At 52.1% G+C, this 16,293-nt stretch overlaps 1 protein-coding gene across 5 annotated transcripts in view; it reads left to right on the forward strand.

The window, feature by feature from the left end:
* Positions 1 to 11,861, forward strand: part of ZNF384 (zinc finger protein 384) — a gene marked incomplete at its 5' end in the record, with an annotated part of 50,473 nt that extends 38,612 nt beyond the window's left edge. For 4 of the 5 annotated variants that reach the window (XM_082268273.1, XM_082268274.1, XM_082268271.1 and 1 more), the window contains 4 exons: positions 5,524 to 5,706; positions 5,990 to 6,068; positions 7,722 to 7,880; positions 10,780 to 11,861. In XM_082268273.1, the coding sequence (XP_082124399.1) occupies positions 5,524 to 5,706; positions 5,990 to 6,068; positions 7,722 to 7,880; positions 10,780 to 11,007 (649 nt within the window). In that variant the 3' untranslated portion in view covers positions 11,008 to 11,861. The remainder of the gene's footprint in view (positions 1 to 5,523; positions 5,707 to 5,989; positions 6,069 to 7,721; positions 7,881 to 10,779) is intronic. The other variant, XM_082268275.1, reaches the window with a different exon arrangement.
* Positions 11,862 to 16,293: the final 4,432 nt, after the last annotated feature.

Genomic DNA, 16,293 nt, shown 5'->3' on the forward strand with positions numbered 1-16,293 from the left:
GGCACCTGGCTCAGCCTCTTAGCAAGCTGCTGGGAGCCTGAGCCGGCCGCTCCACCCCCCCCCCCCCCTCACAGCCTAACGGAGAGACTGATGGTCACCAGCTTCTCTGCTCACTGAGCTCTGAGAACCGAACGATGGGGGATGTTTGATCACTCAGTTCCCAGTGTTAGAGCTGGCGGGGGTCAGATGCAGCATCCACCTAGGTAAGTATGATTCAACAACAAAAAAAAAAATCCCATACATCTTTTACAAAGAGTTTTTTTAATACAATGTATAAAAGTCACAAAAAGGAGAGTGGGGAAAGAAGGGTAGGCGGAAGGTCACCCTGGGTCCCAAAGCAGTGGATGTGGAGGCACATATAATATTATAATAGTGTCTCGGCAGTAGGGGTGCGTGGCAGGATCAATCCACAAAAGGAATAGTATTCTTAGGACTTATATCCACAGTATTAGAACACTCAACAGAGGAGGCAATTGTACAGGGATTTCCATGGAGTATTGCACGTTTGAGTCACCACGCTCTTTAAAACAGGATGCGTAGGGGTAGGGTCTCAGTAGGGTAGGGTCCAGGTCTCTCTCTCTGCCCTTTTTTTGACTATTAAACATTGTATTAACCGCTTGCCATCCAGGCCAATTCTGGCATTTCTCACCTACATGTAAAAATCAGCATTTTCTCTTTTGTTCATTGACTGACACAGCTCCTGATCTTCTTAACCATTGAGTTATACTGCCCCCTACAGGAGTAGGACACTAGGCAGAAAAAAAGTCTGGCTACGCCTATGGGCAGGCCCAGGGGGTCTACTCCCTCTCTCTGCTATAGGTACTATAGTTTTTTTCTGCCTAGTCAGGAGTAAGGACCTAGTTCCTTGCTGGGATATCTGGTCCTGGCAATTTTTTTTCTTTTTAGATAGTCTTACAATCAACTGCCGGACTGGGCGACGGGCTGAATAATCTAGATCCAGTGGTCACCTCAGTCTGGCCAGTGAGCGCACGCAGACCTCAGCTCAGCGCTAGGTGCGTGACATAGCCCCACCGGACGAGGCTTCCTCTGGTGCTGACTCATGCATCTTTTCACTTCCTTATCGCCACACGTGGAGTGCAGATTATCCTGGTGGCTGCAGGTGCCTGCTTCTGCTGGGTGGTGAGTCTGGTTGGGTCCTCTACCTCTCTGCTGAGGATCGATGAAGTGCCCTGTTACTGGCGACTGAGTGGTGCTGCCGAAGCAATGGTGGTGTCCCTTAGCAGTGTTTTTACACCTTTTCTTGTGGGCTCCCCCTATTGACTCATGGAGTCTTTGGAGCACATGTCCCCACCTGATCCCCTCTGAGTCTGCGGGGCCCCTTGGGTCCAAACCATCCATCGATGCACTGACGGCGGTCCTGGAGTCCTTTGTGTCCCAGGTGGAGGTGGTTTTTGGGCAGCGGACAAGCAAAAAAGCGCCCCCTGCCTTCCCCTACCTCATCTGTCTTCTCAGATCCTGAATCTGATTCCCCCCTGCGGACGTGAGACACTTTGCTGGGTCTGTGACCACGCGCCCTGAGCTCTTAGATAGCGAAGATGATTCCTCCACTTCTGCAATTGCTCACGAAAAGGCACTTGTGGATGTACTGATTGTATCTGTGCGTGAGACCTTAAAAATGGGGGACGCAGCTGAAGCTGCAATGGAGGCGTCGGTTCCCTTTGGCACTCAGAAACCATCCAGAGTGGTGAAGGGGTTTCCTTTCCCCCCCCTATTTTAAAAGAATTGTCGCTAGAGTGGGTGCCCAAAATGTCCCCTTGTGGTCCCTAAGCAATTTGCTATGCGGTACCCCTATGAGGAGTCCCTTCTTAAAAAGTTGACTGTTCCACCGGTGGTGGAGGACCCTCGGGTCTCCAGATTGAACAAAGCAACCATGATTACGGTTGAAGAGTTTCGGCATTTAAGGACCCGGCTGACAGGAAGGCAGAGGCTTTTGCCTGCAATATGTACACCCTGGCTGGTTCGGCCCTGAGGCCGGTATTCACCATTGCACTGGTGTCGCAAACTCTTACTGAGTGGGCTAAGCTTTTACGCCGTGACCTGGAGGGGGAGCAGCTCCCCCCTGCCTTTGCTGAGTTGGTGAACCAGTTGGTCCAGGGGCTGCAGTTTATCTGTGATGCCTCTCCCCTAGTTGCTAGGCTCTCTGTTTTAGCAGTGGTCATTTTTTTGGCTCAAATGCTGGTCTGCGGACCAGACTTCTAAGAAGGCCTTGACTGATCGCCCGTTTGTAGCTACCCTGGATTGCATCATTAAGGGTCTCATGGGGGAGGTGGGGGGGGGGGGGATAGTACCTCTCTTTCGTAGGCTGCTAAGGGCAAGGACCCCTGTCGTAGACGTGGGTCCTCCTGCTTGGCTCCTAAGAAGTTTTTTTGTCCTTCAGGGGAGACTGACAAATGATCAAAGCCATTCATGGCCATCGTCTGGTGGATCCAAGCGAACTTGGTCTGGCAAGTCGTTAGCGGGTTTATCCAGATCTGCGGACAAGACTCCTTCAGCATGATGTGCGCACTCACCCGTATAGGCGGTGGGGGGACGTCTTTGCTGGTTTCTGGACCCGTGGACTTCCCTGGTACAAGACAAGTGGGTCCACTAAGTCATACGGTCCGGCTACAAGATCGAGTTTTGCTCTTACCCCTCAGCAAGGTCCTTTTCTTCCAACTTGCGCTTCGACATCAAGGATGCTTACCTACACATTCCAATATGTGCCGGTTGCCAGCGCTTCCTCCACTTTGCTGTGAGAGAGGAGCATTATCAGTTTGTGGCGTTACCCTTTGGTCTCGTCTCTGCTCCTCGGGTCTTCACAAAAGTGTTAACCCCCGGTGCTAGCATTGTTACGCGGGGGATCACGGTACTGGGCTAGTTGGACTTCTGCGAGCGGTGTCTTCTACTGCTCTGGTGGAAAATCTAGAAATCACCATATGAACTCTCAGGGAGTTAGGCTGGATTCTGAATTTTCAGAAGTCTGCTCTGGTTTTGTCCACAAAGCTGGACTTTCTAGGTCTGACTCTGGACTCTGCTTTAGCCAGAGTGCTTCTTCCTCTGGACAAACTTCAGAGGCTGCGATTCGTATACTGCTGTCCAGCAGATGGTCATCCCTCCAGACTTGCATGCGGGTGCTGGGCCTGATGGTGTCTAACTTCGAGGCGGGTTCCGTTTGCACAGTTCCATACGAGGTTCCTGCAAAGGGAGATTCTGGCCTCATGGGACAAGACACCACAGTCTCTGGACAATCAGATCTGGCTGAGTCGGGGAACGAAGGATCTGGACACTGGAAGCGTCCAGACTAACGATCAATGTCTTAGAACTCTGAGCGATCAGACTGTGCCTGAAACATTGGATGGATCGTCTTCAGGGATGTCCATTGTGCATTCAGTCGGACAATGCCACAGCCGTGGCTTATGTCAATCACCAGGGGGGCACAAGAAGTGTCTTGGCGCCTCTGAAGGTAGCTGGCATTCTAAGGTGGGCGGAATGGGTCGTTCCAGCCCTCTCCGCCGTACACATTCTTGAGGTGGAAAACTGGCAGGCGGATTTCTTCAGTTGGCAGGCGTTGGACCAAGGGGAGTGGTCCCTTCATCCGGAGATGTTTTGTACACCCATCTGGTGCAGCTGGGTGCCGATGTTCCTTGGAAGCTTCCTCTCAGGGAGGATCTGCTGTCCCAAGTACCAATCTTCCATCCTGCTTTATAGTCGCTGGCTTTGACGGCTTGGCTGTTGAACACCAGGTGCTGATGATCGGAGTCAGTGTTTCCAACGCTGTTAAAAGCTACGAATATCTATCATCGTACATGGAAAACAAACATTGCAAGGTGAGAGTCTCTTAGGGTTCATCCTGGTTCTTTTTCAGTGGCTCTGGACTTGGGGGGGTTGAGCAGAAACTGGCCTTGAGTACTATCAAGGGCCAAGTGTCGGCCTTAGTGGTCAACAGCCCTTGGCCACACACTCCCTGGTGCGTACTTTTCTTCAGGGAGTTCGGCACTTGGCCCCTCCAGTGCGGTCTCCGTTACTGCCTTGGGACCTCAATTTGGTACTCTCAGTCCTCCAGAAGCCTCCCTTTGAGAACCTTTGGGAGATTCCCCTGCATACGCTGTCCCAGAAGGTGGCCTCTTTGGTGGCTATTACTTCTGTACCCAGGGTGTCTGAATTGGCGGCATTATCCTGTCACCCACCTTACTTGGTGGTTTACAGAGATAAGTTGGTTCTTTGCCTCCTTCCAAAGGTTTTCTCTGACTTTCATTTAAATGAAGACATTGTGTTGCCTTCCCTCTGTCCCAGGCAAAAACATCCGAAGGAAATTGCTTTGCATGCCTTGGATGTGGTTTGGGCGGTTAGACTCATTATTTGTGCTCACGAATTGGCCTCGGAAAGGGTTGTCCGGTTCTTCTACGACCATTTCCAGATGGATCAGACAGACGGTGGTTCAGGCCTTTTCCAACAAGGGTCAGGTTCCTCCTTTTCCTGTCAAGACGCACTCTACTCAGGCGCTCAGTGCCTCCGGGGCCTTCCGTCATCAGGCGTCAGTGACGCAGGTTTGCAAGGCGACCACCTGGTCGTTGGTGCACACTTTCACAAAGTTCTATAAAGTGGATGTGTTGGCATGTGCGGATACTTTCTTTGGCCGCAAAGTTTTGCAGGCTGCTGTTTAGAGGTCCTGGTCCTCTTTGAGGGTGTATTGTTTTTTTCGGGTGGGCCCCAGTTGTTTTTGGTTAAGCTCCTGTTTACCTGGTTGGCTATAGTTTAGCTTTGTGAATTTTTTTTGCTGTTCCCATCCCTCATGTTTAACACTGCTTTGGGACGTCCCAATGGTTAAGAATATCTGAAGCTGCGTCCATCAATGAACGAAAGAGAAAATGGGATTTTTGACTTAGCGTAAAATCCATTTCTCTCATATTCATTGGCGGACACAGCACCCACCCCTCTGTGGAGTTATAATTCTTCTGGCGCTGCTTGTAACAAAACTGAGTACCTATAGCAGAAGGAGGGAGTACTGCCCCCTGGGACCGCCCATAGGTGTAACCAGACTTTTTTTCTTCCTAGTGTCCTACTCCTGTAGGGGGCAGTATAACCCAATGGTTAAGAAGATCAGGAGCTGTGTCTGTCAATGAATATGAGAGAAATAGATTTTACGGTAAGTCAAAAATCACATTTTTCTCTTTGCCAACCAATACCATTGGATTTAGGACGAGGCACCGTTTATCAGTTTGTGTCCACAGTACCACCCTGTGTTGGCGTGTGAATTGATTTATTTTATCAGGGTGAATGAGCAATTTTCAGAAGTGACAGGTTCTCTTTAAAGAACCTGCTAGCTCCTAGATTGGACTAACCTGTTCCTGAACTCCAGTTATTTGTTAACCTCTGGGTGATGCCAGTACCTTCCCTGAGGCCCTGAGTATGTGGGGCAGAACCCCAGTGTAGTATAATGTCTGTTTAGTCTCATCCACTCTCCAAGCTCCCCTCTATCTTGCTTTGATTGGCCCAGACCCAACCATTGTGTTGTTCTGGCAGGATCCACATGAAGGTGCATAGTGTGGTGTCCAAGCCTCACAAGTGCCCGCACTGCTCCAAAACCTTCGCCAACAGCTCCTACCTGGCCCAGCACTTGCGCATCCACTCGGGGGCCAAGCCGTACAACTGCCGCTACTGTCAGAAGGCCTTCCGCCAGCTCTCTCACCTCCAGCAACACACACGGTAAGGGGGGCCGGAGGAGAGAGCTGGGGGAGCCCCGACACCAGCATGTGCCCTTCCCCCTCCCCTCCCCTCCCTCTCCCCCCCCCCCCTCCAACCGCATGCACATGTGTCTGAATGGAAACGGGGTCAGGGGAGGGATGACACCCTTGTCTGCTCATTTCACCACCCCCCTCCCCTCCCCCATTAACATCCCCTCCCTGCCCTGTGCTGCTTACCCATGCCTGCCTTTGAATATGTTTGTGTGCCTTTTAATTAAAGTTGTATGTTCTTTCTCCACACGCAGGATTCATACTGGGGACAGACCTTACAAATGTGTCCAACCTGGATGTGAGAAGGCGTTTACCCAGCTGTCCAATCTGCAGGTAATGACCACTCTTCCTGTCCCGTGGCTTCTGTGTTCCTATAAAGGTGATGGTTGTCCTCCTTTATTGGTCTTCCCGGATTTTCTGCAGTCACATAGCAGCACCATCATCAGCACTGCTGCAGTATCACAGCATCCTATCTTTTATCAAGGGATATGTTACACCCGTATTTAGGATGTGATGCATTGCTATGCACAAGCACCCCCGTAACAGCGTGCATGGGTTCCTTCTCCCCCTGCTGCAACTTCCACATTTAAAATCAGGACAGCTGTATGAGGCTCTGCCTGGACAGTGGCATCATTTATTTACAGCAGTCTGTGAATGCATAAACTACAAGTCTCATCTGCCACCGCAGAAAATAGACTTGTAGTTCTTAATGAACTACGAGGGTGCTGATCAGCCCTCATAGCCCACTGACACTTCCTGCATATCTGCCAGTGACCGCTCGTACAGAGGTACGGGCAGAGAGTTCTAGGAAGTGTCTGCAGGGGCTTGACTTTTCACCCCCAATTAACTGATCGCAGATGCAATGCTTTGCAGGCTCCTTTGAGCCTTCTGGAGATACAACTGGAAATGAGAGGAAATATCTCTTAAAGTGGTTGTAAAGGCTCACGTTTTTTTTACCTGCCTGCATTCTATGCAAATACCTGTTTTTAGCAGTTCCCCATAATACCTGAGCCCCATCTCGATCCAGCAATGTGCATGGGAACAGCAGCTCTCCTGGGTCTTCCCCCTTCTCATTGGCTGAAACAGCAGCAGGAGCCATTGGCTCAATCTACTGTCAATCACAGCCAGTGAGGAGTTAACGGGGCAGAGCCACGCACCTTATTTGAATGGGCAGACAGCAGCGGCTCAGGAGAAAGAACGCATAAGGGCCCCCATAGCCAGCTGCTTGCAGGGGGGGCATGCGCAGGAGGAATGGGCCAGGAGCGCCAGCAGGAGATCCAAGAGCGAGGAGGATCGGGGCTTCTCTGTGCAAAACCACTGCACAGAGAAGGTAAGTATGACATGTTTGATGATAAAAAATAAACTTCCGCTTATATGTTTCCTCCTCCCCCCCTCCTACGGTGCCACCTTTGGCACCTTTCAGGGGGGAGGGGGGGAACGGGTACCTGTTTTTGACAGTTACCCTTCCCCACTTCCAGTAGACATCGCCGCGGCGTCGTCCCTTGGAAGTTCACCCCCACTCCTCCTCCACCAGGCCAAATAGAATGCACAGTAGCGAACTGGCTTTGAAGCCGAAACGCTTCACTGTCGGTTTCCCTTACCTTGAATGGCGGCGAAAGCACCCAAGAGCCGATCCTAAAATCGGCTTAGGGTGCCGACATTGCGGGAACCCTGGACAGGTAAGTGTCCTAATATTAAAAGTCAGCAGCTACAGGATTTGTACAGTATTTGTAGCTGCTGTCTTTTCATTTTTTTTCATGGGGGACGGAACTCCTCTTTAAGGAAGTGAAATTTCCTCTTGGTTGTCACCAGAACAAGTGACCCCATTGGAAAGGTTCCCCTCACTTCCTCCTCTGGTGACAATAGAATGTAAATAAAGGGGTGACATCATTAACCAAATATGAACATGACTGTATTTGGGGAATCTCATGTCTTGGCAATCAGTTTCCTCATGTTTATTACTGTACCCTATGTATTGTTTTTCAGTCCCACAGAAGGCAGCACAACAAAGATAAACCTTTCAAGTGCCACAACTGTCACCGGGCGTATACCGATGCCACTTCGCTGGAGGTTCATCTGTCAACACACACCGTCAAACATGCAAAAGTGTATACCTGTTCCATCTGCAGCCGAGCGTACACTTCGGTAGGTGTCTATGGGGAGTTGTGTGGATTTGCTTTTCATAAGTAATGCTAGATTCCTCTGCGCTGCCCCCGTGCCCTTCCCTTGCGCTGCCCCCGTGCCCTTCCCTTGCGCTGCCCCCCGTGCTCTTCCCTTGCGCTGCCCCCCGTGCTCTTCCCTTGCGCTGCCCCCCGTGCTCTTCCCTTGCGCTGCCCCCCGTGCTCTTCCCTTGCGCTGCCCCCCGTGCTCTTCCCTTGCGCTGCCCCCCCGTGCTCTTCCCTTGCGCTGCCCCCCCGTGCTCTTCCCTTGCGCTGCCCCCCCCCCCCGTGCTCTTTCCCTTTCCCTTGCGCTGCCCCCCGTGCTCTTTCCCTTGCGCTGTCCCCCGTGCTCTTTCCCTTTCCCTTGGGCTGCCCCCCGTGCTCTTCCCTTGCGCTGCCCCCCGTGCTCTTCCCTTGCGCTGCCCCCCCGTGCTCTTCCCTTGCGCTGCCCCCCCGTGCTCTTCCCTTGCGCTGCCCCCCCGTGCTCTTTCCCTTGCGCTGCCCCCCCCGTGCTCTTTCCCTTGCGCTGCCCCCCCGTGCTCTTTCCCTTGCGCTGCCCCCCCGTGCTCTTTCCCTTGCGCTGCCCCCCCCCCCGTGCTCTTTCCCTTGCGCTGCCCCCCCCCCCCGTGCTCTTTCCCTTGCGCTGCCCCCCCCCCCCCCGTGCTCTTTCCCTTGCGCTGCCCCCCCCCCCCGTGCTCTTCCCTTGCGCTGCCCCCCCCCGTGCTCTTCCCTTGCGCTGCCCCCCCCCCCGTGCTCTTCCCTTGCGCTGCCCCCCCCCCCCCGTGCTCTTTCCCTTTCCCTTGCGCTGCCCCCCCCCGTGCTCTTTCCCTTTCGCTGCCCCCTGTGCTCTTCCCTTGCGCTGCCGTGTTCCTCTTCTTCCTTTGCAATCCTCTTATGTCCTTCCACTGTCACGGCTGTGATTCCTTACTTTGCTCCTTTATGCAGTCATTTTGACCCCTCTTGGTGATTTTTATCTTACAGCCATTACAGTAATTCTTTAGAAGTCATTAAGTTATCACTCAATCCATTGAAAGTACAATGTAATCTTAGGTTACACTGAGCTGTCAAATACCAGCATAGGCACTCCATTAGTACCTCATGGTGGAGATTGCTACGGTGACCACGTTTAATGCATGTGAACAAAGCAGGTTGGAGGGTGGGATGAGGATTGCTGAATTAAATTGCGCGGTCCCTTTATTCTCTGTGTGAGAAGAGGGCAGGCTTTGAAATGCTGGCAGTGCAGACATGCATAGGATGACAGCTCTGCTAGGGCAGCCATAGTGAAGCAGCACATGAACACTGACTTATACAGTATGAAATCTTATGGTGCCTTATACTGAGTGGTCCTGTCCGGGTAGGAAGTAATCAACATAAACCCCACTGTCATCGTGTGTTCCGATGACTGCTGTGCCAGGGGTGTCCAACCTTCTGAACCTCCTGGGCCACATTGGAAGATGAGGAATTGTCTTGGGCTGCACATAAAAAAAAAAAAAAAAAAAAAAAAACGGCGCAACTCCTTCCCCAGATGATACCATTAGGCTACGTTCACACTGTAGCGTGTGGTTGTGGATGCGGGAAACACAGCTGTTCCCACACCTGAGACCAACGCAGCCAAAACAAGCTACTGTATGGCACACCCACGCATCTAAACTCGCAGTGCGTTTGCAGGAATCACAGGGAATTACAGCAGTAACCATAGGAGGAGTGCAATGGAAGAAGAGGAACACTGCACGCAATGAAAGAGCACAGGGTCAGCACAATGAAAGCTTTTGCACTTCACTGCAGCTGCATTTTAAAAATGGTGCAGGCACCTTGTTTTGCAGGAAACGCAGGCACAGCAGCTCATTGAAACCTGTTACAGTGTGAACCTAGCCTTAGATAAGTACTGCACATATTGAGAAGGACAATAGCAAGGAGTCCATGTGATGTCCACATCCATAGGCTTGCACTACTAGCTGATGGAGAACTTGGATGAGCTGTCTCAGCCGAGCGCTAAGCTTGTAAGGAGCCCGGGTACCAACCCGGAGATTTTTGTGGGTAGCTGACAGGGAAACACAGGGGGACTCCAACCCATAGCAAATAGCAGCTATAAACACACAAATTACCCACTTACATATAAAAAGTTTGTGTTTCCCGGGGAGGGGTCCTAGAGGGAAGACAGCAATCCTACTCTTGGCCAGGGAAATGGGAAGGAAAGCTGCAAATGGGAACTGCTGGAGGATGCACAGCCAAAGGGGAGGGGGGCACTGCAGAAAACAGTATATTCCAGGAGCAACAGCTGCTGTGTGCTCCAGGAGCCGCAGCCGCTGTGTGCTCCAGGAGCCGCAGCCGCTGTGTGCTCCAGGAGCCGCAGCCGCTGTGTGCTCCAGGAGCCGCAGCCGCTGTGTGCTCCAGGAGCCGCAGCCGCTGTGTGCTCCAGGAGCCGCAGCCGCTGTGTGCTCCAGGAGCCGCAGCCGCTGTGTGCTCCAGGAGCCGCAGCCGCTGTGTGCTCCAGGAGCCGCAGCCGCTGTGTGCTCCAGGAGCCGCAGCCGCTGTGTGCTCCAGGAGCCGCAGCCGCTGTGTGCTCCAGGAGCCGCAGCCGCTGTGTGCTCCAGGAGCCGCAGCCGCTGTGTCCTCCAGGAGCCGCAGCCGCTGTGTCCTCCAGGAGCCGCAGCCGCTGTGTCCTCCAGGAGCCGCAGCCGCTGTGTCCTCCAGGAGCCGCAGCCGCTGTGTCCTCCAGGAGCCGCAGCCGCTGTACTTGCACAGGAGACGTGCCCAGGCCGCATCCTAAACTCTGTTGGGCTGCGGGTTGGATACCCCTGTTCTATGCTTTCTAAATGTATTTATTTTGTGTATTGCCCTTTTCTGCTGCTAAACTTGTTTCTTTTTTCCCTTCTGTCTTTCAGGAGACCTATCTGATGAAACACATGAGGAAACACAATGCCCCCGAAACCCAGCCGCCTACGCAGGTTCTGACCACACAAGCTCATTTCACCCCTGTGTCCCAGGCCAATACATCTGAAGGACCTCAGTGCTCCTTCGACATGAACCCCTTCAAGACTGACCACCACAAAGACTTGTGTCTAACCGTCTCCACCAGTACCATCCAAGTGGAACATCTCGCCAGCTCCTAGTTACGCACAAAGGGGGGGGGGTGGGGGGGGACCAGGATATCTGGGCAAGACGGGAGAGAGATCCCAGACCAAGACAATGTGGGGGAAGTATCTACAGGTCTGGGACACGCCTCTCCCAGAGGGTTGGGGGAAAATAGAGAGACTAAAAAAGTCCCATTATGGGCAGGAACTTTGGCCTTGCCATAACACAGATGGCAGAGAATATCCACAAATCTAGCGCAGCCTCGGTATAATGGAGGCCTTCAAGCTGTTTTGGGAATCGTTTTGAGCCCAAACGCAAACCCATGCTGCTTGCTGATAGTATGCATTAACAGTACGCGGAGAGGCTACAACGCAGTGTTACAAGCCGACGCGCTGCACCCCCTGTATGAAATCACACGTAGAGCCTGCAGTGCCAACGGGGGATGGTGCATTGCCAGTGTTAAGGAACAACTGCAGCTGGTACGCTGCCAGGAAGATCTGCCCGTGTGAGACAGACTAGTGGGGGGAGGGGATGATTTAAGATTTTTGGACTCATTATTTTATACCCTTATACGTAAGTGGGAGGGGTGGGTGGGATGGAGTTCTGTATTATATATTATTTTATCCTTATCTGATTCCTGCTCTTCCTCACCTGACAAACCTTCACCTGGAACTACACTGCATAGGAATAAGGAGGAGCGACGAAGACTGACAATGGCCGTTCTGGGGGTGGGGGGGGACGAGGAGTAGGGGGGGAGGGGGCCCAATGAGATGATACTCTACATTAAAGGTTATATTAGCTAGTTCTGCTAATCTGCCAGGGGATGTTTAAGCCTGTGTCCTGGATATAATATGTATAAATATATACAGAACAAAGTGTGTATATCTATCCACTGTAGCTTATTCTCCGCTCTTTGTTATTTTTTAATATTTTTTTATTTTACGCAGTCTTGTACATCATATGGTGAAGGGGCACGTCCAGCGCATTCTGCCACAATTCCAGTACTAACGCCCCCTCTCTTCTGAAAACTGAACTCCAGGCAGATGTGAAAATCGCAAATAAATGCAGCAATGTATTCATTATTATATGTTTAATGTATTTTTAAATGTTGTAAGTACCTGGATTATTGCAGGTGTTTATATAGCGCTGACCATTTACTCAGTGCTTTTACATATATTGTATACAAGTTCCTGCCCCCATGGAGCTTACACTCTAAGACCCCCCCTACCTCACATGCATACATACACAAACTAGGGGCAATTGATGTCCTATCCGCCTCCTGTTTAACAGCACTGAGACTGGGAGAGGGATGGCCACCACCGGCCATTTGGTCTCTGCTGTGAGACTGGGAGAGGGATGGCCACCACCGGCCATTTGGTCTCTGCTGTGAGACTGGGAGAGGGATGGTCACCACCGGCCATTTGGTCTCTGCTGTGAGACTGGGAGAGGGATGGCCACCACCGGCCATTTGGTCTCTGCTGTGAGACTGGGAGAGGGATGGCCACCACCGGCCATTTGGTCTCTGCTGTGAGACTGGGAGAGGGGTGGCCACCACCGGCCATTTGGTCTCTGCTGTGAGACTGGGAGAGGGATGGCCACCACCGGCCATTTGGTCTCTGCTGTGAGACTGGGAGAGGGATGGCCACCACCGGCCATTTGGTCTCTGCTCAGTGTACAGATGGAGAGAGAGCAGAGGATTAATCTCATCAGTGTGCTGCTGCTTATTCTAAATTGCCCGGTCAGTAACAAGGTGGTGTGGTCTTGCAGTGTTGTAAATACTTTAGAGCAGTGGTCCTCAACCCTGGCCTACAGGGCACACTAACAGGCCAGATTTTAGGTAATACCTTGGGAAGATGCAGACTAGAGTACTGCAATCACTGAGCAGCAAATGATATCACCTGGGATGTATTTCAGTTATCTTGAAAATCTGGCCTGGTAGTGGGCCCTGTAGGCCAGGGTTGAGGACCACTGCTTTAGAGGTCCCAGACCTGACTACACAGCCTGGCAGGAGTTGGCTGAACAAGGATTGTAAACCGATTGGAAGGTAAAACTATATTCGGCAGTTTGCTTGGAGTTCAGTTTTTACCAATCTTCTGTTTTCCCTCTTCTCCGATTCCTTCAATCTTTGCTGTTCTCAGCAGTCTTGGTCTACCTTCCTGTCCTGTTCTTCAAAACCTTAGGCCAGCTTCTGTTCTCTTCTGCCTCGTCTCAGAAACCTGGCTTTATTCCCCTGACTATTCTGCCTTATATCTTGTCCTATCCAAAATTACCTCGCCTGGTGTCCTGACTTTACGAGAGTTTTTTTTTTTTTTTAACTTTGGCATTTTAATTTCTTTTATTTCTTTTTTTACATGCTAATCAGGCCTTTATAGTCCTCTCCTCCAGCCTGGATTTTCCACCCTGACCTGGCCTTGCCTGTGTCTCTTCTTTTCCGCTCTAACCTGGCTTCTCCTCTCCTGTTCTTCTCATTTCTAACTCAAGCCTCGTACACACGCAATGATTGTTGGCCGTGAATTTTCGGCCAACGTCCAATCGGCCGATTGTTGGCTTGTTAGTATGATGCTTCCGACAACTGACTGCGACTTTTCGGCCGAACAAAATCTGGTGTGCATGCTATAAAATTTTTGTTGGCCGTCAACTGAACGGCCGATTTTTCATCAGTCAGTACAGATTTCGGCAGACAAAAATCAGATGAGCAAGACTGGGCATGCTCAGAGAAGAAAAAGCACACGGAAAGTAAACCATCACATGACATCACTTCTGAAGTTGGTTGTTGTTGGCCGAAAAAATTTGTGTGCAGTCTAGAGCACATTTCAACCAACACAACAACGCTGGACAAAAGACGGCCGATCGGTCGGCCAACAATCCTTGTGTGTGTACGAGGCTTTAGCCTCCCCTCTTCCCTCTAACCTGGCTCCTCCCCTCCTCCCTCTAACCTGGCTCCTTTCCTCCTCGTACTTTCTTCTATTTCCTCTACCTTTCCTTCTAACCTGGCTTCTCCCCTCCTCGTCTTTTCTACTCTTTCCTGGCTCCTCTTTCCTTTCCTCTACCTTTCCTTCTCCCCTCCAACCTGTTTCCTCTGGTTCCTCCTCTTCTCCCATTCCCTCTAAATGGCTCCCCCCCCCCCACCTCTAAGGCTACATTCACACTGGTGATCAAGGCTGGTGCGAATAGTAGCGGCAGGAGTTGGAGGTTACTGCTGCGGCTCTTAGCAAGGTGCTCTGCCAGCCCCGTTCACTATGACAGGTCAGCAGCGGCCAAAACAATTTACGGCTCTCTGCACAGCCAGAGATTACCTTTGGTAAACTCAGCTGGACATATTATGTGTGCAACCAGCAGTGATCATCGCTGGCTGTGCAGGGAGCTGTGAATAGCTATGGCTGCCAGCGACCTGTCATTGTAGTGAATGGGGCCTAGGGCTGAACCTAGCTACTGAGATAGCAGGAACTGCTGCTGCAATTTGCACCGGCATTAATCACAGGGGTGAATGTAGCCTAACCTGGCTCCTCACCGTCGTCCTCTCTAACTTGGCTCCTCACCGTCCTCTCCTCTCCAACTTGGCTCCTCACTGTCCTCTCCTCTTACCTGGCCTCATCCGCACTCCTCTTACCTGGCTCCTCCTCCTTCCTCTCTAATTCGCTCTAGCCAGGCTTCTACCCTCCTTTTCCTCTGTCCTGACCTGGCATTTCCCCTCTAACCTGGCTCCTTGCCTCCCCCCCTGGAGCCTGGCTCCTTCCCTTCTCTCCTTCCCCCCTGGAACCTTCCTCCTTCCCCCCTGGAACCTGGCTCCTTCCCTTCCCTCCTTCTCCCCTGGAACCTGGCTCCTTCCCTTCCCTCCTTCTCCCCTGGAACCTGGATCCTTCCCTTCCCTCCTTCTCCCCTGGAACCTGGATCCTTCCCTTCCCTCCTTCTCCCCTGGAACCTGGATCCTTCCCTTCCCTCCTTCTCCCCTGGAACCTGGCTCCTTCCCTTCCCTCCTTCTCCCCTGGAACCTGGCTCCTTCCCTTCCCTCCTTCTCCCCTGGAACCTGGATCCTTCCCTTCCCTCCTTCTCCCCTGGAACCTGGATCCTTCTCTTCTCCCCTGGAACCTGGCTCCTTCCCTTCCCTCCTTCTCCCCTGGAACTTGGCTCCTTCCCTTCCCTCCTTCTCCCCTGGAACCTGGCTCCTTCCCTTCCCTCCTTCTCCCCTGGAACCTGGATCCTTCCCTTCCCTCCTTCTCCCCTGGAACCTGGATCCTTCTCTTCTCCCCTGGAACCTGGATCCTTCCCTTCCCTCCTTCTCCCCTGGAACCTGGATCCTTCTCTTCTCCCCTGGAACCTGGATCCTTCCCTTCCCTCCTTCTCCCCTGGAACCTGGATCCTTCTCTTCTCCCCTGGAACCTGGATCCTTCCCTTCCCTCCTCCCCTGGAATCTGGATCCTTCTCTTCTCCCCTGGAACCTGGATCCTTCCCTTCCCTCCTCCCCTGGAATCTGGATCCTTCTCTTCCCTCCTCCCCTGGAACCTGGATCCTTCTCTTCCCTCCTCCCGTGGAACCTGGATCCTTCTCTTCTCCCCTGGAACCTGGATCCTTTCCTTCTCCCCTGGAACCTGGATCCTTCCCGTCTCTCCTTCTCCCCTGGAACCTGGCTCCTTTCCTTCTCCCCTGGAACCTGGCTCCTTCCCTTCTCCCCTGGAACCTGGCCCTTCCCCCCTGGAACCTGGCTCCTTCCCTTCCCCCCTGGAACCTGGCTCCTTCCCTTCTCCCCTGGAACCTGGCCCCTTCCCCCCTGGAACCTCGCTCCTTCCATTCTCCCCTGGAACCCGGCTCCTTCCCTTCTCTTCTCCTCTCCTCTTTAACCTGGATTCTCCTCTTCCTCTCTTCTTCTATTCCCTCTAACCCAGCTTCTTTCCTTTTCTTCTGCCCTCAAACCCAGCTCCTTTACCTCCTCACTCTGTCCTGACTTCTCTCTTCCTCTTTTTCTCAAAGTAACCTGGATTCTCTTTTTTTTTTTTTTTTTTCTTCCTTAAAATGTCATCCCCCCCCTTTTATTCCATTGTCCTCCAAACTGGCTTCTTCTTTACTCCTGAAGCTGGCTTTGCCCTGACTGTTTATTTCCTCCTTAACCTATGGTTTCTCTTTTTCTGCACTCTGACCTGGCTTTAGTCCCCCTCCTCCTCCTCTTTCTCCTCTCTATATCCTGGTTTCTGCTCTGCGTCCCGAGTAGACTGTTATACATTCTTTGCTCTCAGCTTTTGTCTTGCACCATTTTCGCGTTTCCCCTTTCGCCCTTCACGTTGTCAATGTTCTGGACCGTAAGTGTCTTCATTTCAGGCTCAAAAAGA

This window comes from Pelophylax lessonae (assembly GCF_965119305.1).
Source record: "Pelophylax lessonae genome assembly, chromosome: 9".
Classification (NCBI taxonomy): Eukaryota; Metazoa; Chordata; class Amphibia; order Anura; family Ranidae; genus Pelophylax; species Pelophylax lessonae.